At 39.6% G+C, this 8,102-nt stretch overlaps 1 protein-coding gene across 2 annotated transcripts in view; it reads left to right on the top strand.

The window, feature by feature from the left end:
* The first annotated feature begins 446 nt into the window (after window positions 1–446).
* The window catches only part of RUNDC3B (RUN domain containing 3B), a 143,800-nt gene continuing 136,144 nt past the window's right edge, over window positions 447–8,102 (top strand). For both annotated transcript variants that reach the window (XM_054563897.1, XM_054563896.1), the window contains exon 1: window positions 447–577. In XM_054563897.1, coding sequence (XP_054419872.1) covers window positions 447–577 — 131 coding nt within the window. The remainder of the gene's footprint in view (window positions 578–8,102) is intronic.

The following is an 8,102-nucleotide window of genomic DNA, read 5'->3' as shown; positions in this document are numbered from 1 at the left end:
GGTGCAGGAGGGTGGGGCTGCGCGCGCGGGGTCCGGGGTCTCACCGCCGCGGCCCGGGCTGGGGAGCTAGTGGCAGCGGAGTGCGGGTGGCTGGGCGTGTGGGGTTGGCGGGCACGTGCGCGCGCCGGCAGCCTGGGTCCCGCGGGAGCAGCGGAGCGCCCGACCCTGAGCAGCTCGCGCAGCCCGGCGGTCGGCGGCGCGCGCGCGGGCGAGGGGGTGGTACGTGCGTGTGTGCGCGTGAGTGTGGGTGAGTGTGTGTGAGTGTGTGTAGCTCCGGTGCGGAGCGTGAATCGTCAGTTCCCTGTGCGAGTTCCCTGCCGCCTTGCACATCCCCCCTCTGTCCCCACAACTCCACGGTCGCGTACCGAGTGAGAGCCCGGGGAGCGAGGGGTGGGGGGAGCGGGCAGGGTCGCACGAAACAAAAGGGGCGCGGGGGTCAGCCTGCCATGGCCTCCCGGAACCTGGGGGGCAGGAGCGGGAGCCGCGGCGGGGGCGGCGGGGGCGGCGCCGGCGGCAAGAAGAGCCTGAGCGCCCGCAATGCTGCGGTGGAGAGGAGGAACCTGATCACCGTGTGCAGGTACGGCTGGGCCCGTCGTTCAGGGTGATGGGAGGGGGCTGCCGGCGCCGCCGGCTGAGGGCTTTGGGCGAGCTCGCGAGCCCAGGTGTTCGCTAGACAACCGAGTGTAGCTCCGTGCCCCAGTCTTTGCCGGGCGTGTCCCCGGGTCCAAGCGTCTCCAGACGGGCCGGGGTCTGGGTACCGCTGAGGCCCGGACTTTCTGGCAGTTCCAGGGCTAGAAGCAGCCCAGGTTACGGCTTGGGGCGGGGCTGGGGAAGGATTTGTTTTGAATGTGCATTCTAGAGCCAGAGTAAAATAGGTGGACAAGGGAGGAAGAGCTCTTTTATTTAGTGCATGTTTAGCTGTCAGCCAGCTTTTGGTAAAGTACTCGTTACTGTGGTTATTTACTGGGTTGCCTCAGAATCAGAGTGCATTCTGTTTTTGTTTTGGCATGTTTACATATATATTCACCCATTCATGCCACAGATATGGAGTGCCTACTACATGCCAGCCATGTGTGTTTCCGTGTGTATGTACGTGTTTCCTCTGCACTTTAAATTGCAATGCTAGTGCTGTTTCTGCCGTTGTTATCAAGAGTGAGACGGTGGAGGATACCTAGTCTGTGTTTCAGTGGTATATTACAAGGTCTGCCTTTTCTTAACCGTTTTCTAATTGCAAATGGAGGTTTTTGTTTTTGTTTTTGTTTTACAAAATATAGAAACATAAAAGGAATAATTACTATCTATAAAATGAATTGCTGTCTATAAAAGGAATGATTACTGTCCATAACTTTTTAAAATATGCTGATATATTTAAGTCTTATTTCTGAGTATTAAAAAAATTGAAGTTCTAGACATCCATGTCTTAGGAACCTCTGAACAATTAAGTTGTTTTAAATTTACTGTACTTTGTTCAATCAAACCCTCATCGTACTCTCTAAGCCATCAATAATCCTCTAAGAATCAGAGAATGATGAGACCTTTTCCTCCTTTGCAATTCATGTCTGTATTGTTTTCCTTTTCTTTGTGTAAAAATGTGTGTAGCATCTTAAGCAGAATACAGATATTGAGCCCAGGACGTGTATTTAATAACTCGGAGTGCCTTTTTGTTTTTTAAGTTGGACTATTGCAAATGTTCGCCTTTCTAGCAGAAACACCTGCCTCACTGACTGTTACGGTACTTGGGTTGTAAACAATAACATTGTATCTGTTTAATTTACCATTTGAGCTGTCTGGGATGCAACCTTATTTAAGGAAGATCGGCTGTATTAATTTTTAACCTAGGAAAATATTTTTAAGTTAGGTAAATAGAACAATTTTCTTACATTTATTTTACAGATATTAAAAATACTTAGTTTTTGGTTTTTTTAAAAATAAGATTGTCTCAAGCAGGCTCTAACATATACAGTGTTTCTTGGGGTAATGTGTTTCGTAAAAGCTTCATCAGAGTTAAACCTCACAGGGCAGCAAACTTGGGCTTTTTGCTGAGCCTTTTAAAAAAATTCTTCCTACTATAGCATCTGACACTCAGTAAATAGTTACTGAGTGAATAAATTCGGTGGTTGGTACTATTCCTTTTGCTTCTCCATTTTTTGTCATGACTAATTTTAGGTGATTTAATGTTCATTTGCTCCCTTTTCAGAGGGAGTTTAGGAGAAGAAAGGGACTTGTATATCAACCTTATTTAAATTACATTTTAAGTGATGTTTAAGAAATTGCAGTCACTTCACGCTGATTTGTGTGGACAGCTTTCTGGGCTAGCTGTATTATTATTATTTGCATAATTCTTTTCTACTGTGAAATGAATATAAGTGCTGCCTTTAGTTACATATAATTTTCGTATGGTATCTAAAATAAATTTTAATTTCTGGCTTAGATTTCAACTTGTGTATTTATTTATGTGGATAATATTACTCATGCTGTTTTTATGGCCAAATAGTTGATGGTGCATATAAATTATCATCCATGTCTAGTAATGGGATCTATTTGATAGGCTTTGTCTAAAAGGCTTTTACTTTTTGGAAACAAGTCACTGTGGGCTATTTGGCTGTTTTAAGTAGCCCCACTTCAAATTCAGCAAAATGAACAAATCAATATTTTTTCATTTCTGTTCCTTTCTCTCCCTTTCAGAATTACTAAACTCTTGAGTATCTCATCCATCCCTCTTAATGAGTTCATTTAAAGTTTTTTACATATCAAGTCAGAAGTTTTAATATTTATTTTTTATAGTTTTTCTCTTTTAAAAGATTTTATTTATTTATTTTTAGAGAGAAGGGGAGGGAGGGAGAAAGAGAGGGAGAGAAACTTTGATTGATTGCCTCTTACACACCTCCAGTCAGGGTCCTGGCCCATAATCCAGGCCTGTTCCCAGTCAGGGAACCAAACAGGTCACGGTTAGGTTTGCAGCTGGTGCTTAATCCACTGAGCCACACGAGCCAACGTGAGGGTTTTTTATTTAAATTGAGAAGTTGGTTTAGTGGAAATATAATTGAGTTCTAAGTTTACTTTTTAAGAATAATCTTATGTCTCTTAACAAGCTCTGAAGCCTTACCATTTTCCAGTTTTCTCATCTGTAAAATAACCTTGGACTAGATCATTGCTAACCTTCAACAGCAGTCCTAAAACTGATAATAAATGGTCTTCAAGCAAAATGTGTTCATATTTGGTTTTGAATTTCTATAAATATAAGCAAGGTAATGGTAGACATATGTTTAATGGTAGATAGATGAGGCGTGTGCATCATTGTCTGTAAAAAAAAAATTTCATTTTGTAATTTTCTGTTGATGTTCTGGAAAAATTGAACAGTTTACAAAAGCAAACTCCCCCCCACACCATATGCTATCATTCTAGCATATCTATTAATATGTATACAGTAATGCTTTTCCTTACTCCTTAAACAATTTGGGCATATTCTCAATTTAGGTTTAAAATTTTGATATATAACCATACAGTTCTTTAGGTTTAAAAACATCTTATACAAGAAAAATATTGCTAGAACTCACTTTCCCTTTCTACCAAGGACTGAAGACTGTATTTCCTGTCCTGGAGCTGGAGCTGAAACGCTGACTCCCTGTAGCAGACAAGACTGGAGCAGAACTATCTAGCTGGAAAGGGCCTCGCTCCAGGGCTTCTTTGCCTCAGGGCCTCCTCACAGAGGCGTTCCATAGCAGAGCCGTTCTCACAGCCCTGTGGGATCACAATTGAGCTGTTTGCATGGAGTGAAGTTTCCTTTTTCACTACACTCCAAACTGGGGATTCCTGTTGGTGTTGAATTGGTTCCTATGGCCATTCGTTGACAGTTCTGATAGTATTTGGGTGGGATCTTTAGGGGTCTGTCTATATAGTATCCTGTCATCTGCAAATAATGAGTTTTACTTCTTTGCTGGCAATTTGGATGCCTTTTGTTCCTTTTTCTTGTCTGATTGCTGTGGCTGGTGAAGGTCACATTCTTAGAACCACCTGAACAGTGGCTACAGCTTGGTGCTCCCAGGCGCTGCTGGGGATACCATGTGCCAGAGAACCTCCAAAAAGGCAGGAGCAAGAGCTAGGCAGGGTCTAGTGGTAGAGCCACAAGGGGCAGGTGGGCCTTGGGATGGGGGTAACAAGCTGAGGGTGGCATGAGGGCTGTGGGTCCTGCTCTCCAGGGGCCCAGCCTCTACTACACCCCTCTCCAGTGAGCTACACCCAGAGCATTTCATTTTGGGAGATGCTCCTATAAATAACACGCATTTTTTTCATTTCAAATTCCACTGGTTTATTGCTAGTATATAGAAAAGTGAAGAAAAAAACCCCTAAACAATATTGCTACACTTTAAACTTCGGAGTTAGGTCGTTTGGATAGATAAAATACTCAGGAATTGGATGGAATTGAATTTAGTTGAATTTTGTTTTATTGTGATTGTGTTTGTAATTATTTCTAGTTTTTTCCTAGTGAAAATTTATATATTGTAGACAAAAAACACTTGGATGATACATATCTCAGCACATAAATACAGTTTATCATATTTGTCACAGATTGTGGTAAAGAGAAAATACATCAATTGGAGCCTCTAAGTATTCCACACTCAATTTTAAAATATTCATAGACTGACTTTCATTCTGTACACCAATTAGTATTTCCCCTGCATATTCTCTACCATTTAGAACTATGAAAAATTAAATTGTTAAGGTCCTTCAGGCATTTTTTTAAAACCTCCATTCTTCACCCATAGAAAATCAGGTATTTATTTTTTTCTGTCATTTTTAAGCTTCAGAGGTTATTGAAAAGCTAACATACTCCTTTGCCAACAGAATTAAAATATAAATTCTCTACGGCTTAACATTATTTTATGAGGAAAGCATTAAAATGCATATGCTTAAATATGTGTGCATAAACGAATTTAAAAATTAAATTTGTTAAACTCTTCATACTTTAAGAGAAACTCCTCACACAAAGCCATGGTCTTCCCATCTTGTGGCTAGAGGACTAATGAGCGATTTAAGGAGACAGTGTGATGAGCTAAGCAGAGTGGACAAAAATGATGATTTTAAAAATAAAATAGCTGTTCTTAGTTTTCTATTGGGCAAGTTGTTATTTCATAGTTTGAATATTATTTTAAATAACAGTAACACCTCATTTTCCCAGTGTAGCCCAAGATTGAGGTGCTCATATTTTCCATGTAGTTAAAGTTTGGGTTAAGGTTTAAAATTCTCCCATCAACTGTGGTGTTTTACCCAGCACTTACTGTGGAGTGCAGTCTTCTGTGTCACTGAACTGAACCTTCCAATTTAAGTGTTCAGATTTAAACTACAGTAAACAATAATATTTTAAACATCTTGGATGAATTTCTTTGAGGAAAGGATTACACATTTCCACACCCTCTTTATAAAGACCGTGTCGCATAATATAGTCCTTGTTGATAACCTTACTCTGGATCTGTTTCTGTGAACATGTCCTGTGCAGTGGCTGCCCTTGGAGATTCTTGAGGTACAAAGAGCTCTTTGCTATGTGACCCCAAAAGACTGTGTTTGGAATTCATATGCTTTTGCCTTTGAGTTCCTTCCTACCAAGTTAGCTGTTATTTCTTACAACTCTGCCTATATCTAACAGCTCTCTTCATTGTGCTTCTCATCCTGACTTGCTCATTATGATTGGTGTGAACTAGAAAAGCAGGTAAGTAATTTTATCATGTGTTAAAAAGAAAAAGGCACTCAGAGGCCTGAATTAAGTGAGCAAGCTTTAGCACTCTGAACTTCACAACGTCCTGGTTGCTGAATAATCGGAAGAAAAGTCTGTTCCTATGCTCGACGTTGGTGGGTAAAAGGCAGATATGTGAAATGTTACTGAATATTATTGGTGATATAATCCTCTAAATAACTTTAAATTCAGTGACTTATTTGCTTCAGTACACCTCATAAGATTTCATATTTTTGCTACAGTAAATTATATTTTTTGGCAAAAACTCTGTTATGTTCAATGTAATAGAAGTTTTGGTTGGGACTTTGATCAACATTAGTTATGTTGCTTTGGAGCAGGTCAGTATATTTAAGGATTCTTAGAGCTCTAACAATAGGTGTTCATCTTTTCGTCTACCGGTCCTAGGTAGATTTCTCAGCATTCACAGAAGGTTATTATCTCTTCCGCTATCTAAACTGGGTTCATAGTCAACTGACAACAGGGAATAGCTGTCCTCCACACATTTTCCAGAAGGTATAATCTGAACTTCACTGCTAATGGATAAGTGTCAGAAGCTCAGTTGAGAGATAAGATATTCAAGGAGGAATATGTGAAATTTATCCACTCTTGTGTTGGGTCTTATGGGCTATTAAAATGTGTGTGTGGGCCAGTCCAGTCGCTCAGAGCATGTAGACTGGGTATGTCAACTGCATTGCTTCACTTCGCCTTGTCCCCAGTGCTTTTGCCCAGTTGGGCATTGGTCATATTCCATCCACCTAAACTGAGGGTTATCAGAAGCAGCAATCAGAGAGGGTCTTTCTGAAGTTGTTGTCAAGAACATTGTTTATTATGTCAAAAAGTGTCTTCTTTTATGAAATACATCTTGTTATGAGAACTACGTCTTATTTTAATGCCAAGAATTGTTATCTCTTGGCAATTGCTTTATTTATATCTACTGGACCCAAATGAATGTATACATGAAAACTTCTCTTTTTATCATATAACTGTTAGAAATTTTAGTTTTAAATCTGTGGCCCACCTCTAAAACAAATACAGATAATCATAGTAATATATTTTGCCTATTCCTAGCTACTCTTTGTTCCCATTTTTCATATAAATTATTTATTGACTTACAATATGTGTAAGAAAAGCACACATAGGATAAGTGTGTAGCTCTGTGAGTTTTTTGCAAAGAAGATACAAATGGTAACAAGAAAAAGAGAATTACTCAAAGGAAAGAAAAATCATTACCTCAAAAAGATACCTATACCTACGTGTTCATTGCAGCGTTATTTACTGTAACCAAGACATGGTAAAAACCTAAGTGTCTATCAGTGGATGAATGGATAAAGAAAATGTGATGTATGGACACAGTGGAATATTATTCAGCCATAACAAAGAAGGAAATCCTGCCATTTGCAGGATGATTGGAACTTGAGGGCATTATGCTAATTGAAATAAGTCACATAGAAAAAGACAAATACTGTATGATCTCCCTTACATGTGGAATCTAAAAAAGATCAAACTCATAGAAAGAGAACAGAGATTCGTGGTTGCCAGAAGTGGGGGTTGGGGGCAGGGAATGAGTAAAAGGGTAAAGGTGGTCAAAAGGCACAAACTCCCAGTTTTAAGATAAGTCCCGAGGATGTAATAATAAAAAAAGAACATTTTCCAAATCTCTAGAATCCTTTTCCTTACCTTCTTTCAGTTACTATCCCTATTAAGAGTAACCACCTCCTGGCTTTTAACACTACCGTTTAGTTTGGCCTCTTTTTGAATTTATGGAATAATACAGTATGTACCTTTTTCTATTTAGCTTATTTTGCTCAACATTTTGTTTGTAAGATTCATCCTTTTTGTTGCATGTAGCTGTAGTTTATTTTCATTGCTGTATATTATTCCATTGTATGAATATACCACAATTTATGCATTCTACCTGATGGACATTTGAGTTGTTCACACTTTTTTGGCTATTACTAATTGACTGTTCAAGAATATATATTTTGGTAAATATATGTACATATTTCTGTCAGGTATATACCTACAAGTGGCATTGCTTGGTTATGTGACATGCATATATTCAGCTTCAGTAGATACAGCTTCAGTAGTTTTCCAAAGGAGTTGTTTCAATTTATGTACTAGTGAGTAACGTATAACAGTTCTGGATGCTTTACATCTTCACTAATACTTCCTTTTTCTCTCTTTCATTTTAGTCATTTTGCTGTGTTTGTTGGGGTATTACATGGTGGTTTTAATATGTATATGCCTCATGTCTAAGGAAGTTAAGCACCTTTCCATAAGTCTATAGGCCATTTGGAGATGCTCTTTTGTGAAGTGTCAACGTAAGTCATTTATCAACTGGGATCTCTGACTTGTTTGTTTGATGTGTAGT

This window comes from Pteronotus mesoamericanus, unplaced genomic scaffold, assembly GCF_021234165.1.
Source record: "Pteronotus mesoamericanus isolate MK-2021 breed Mesoamerican mustached bat unplaced genomic scaffold, CSHL_Meso_final scaffold_85, whole genome shotgun sequence".
Lineage (NCBI taxonomy): Eukaryota > Metazoa > Chordata > Mammalia > Chiroptera > Mormoopidae > Pteronotus > Pteronotus mesoamericanus.
Note: the sequence above shows the minus strand (reverse complement) of the source record. Positions and strands in the feature narration are given on the sequence as shown.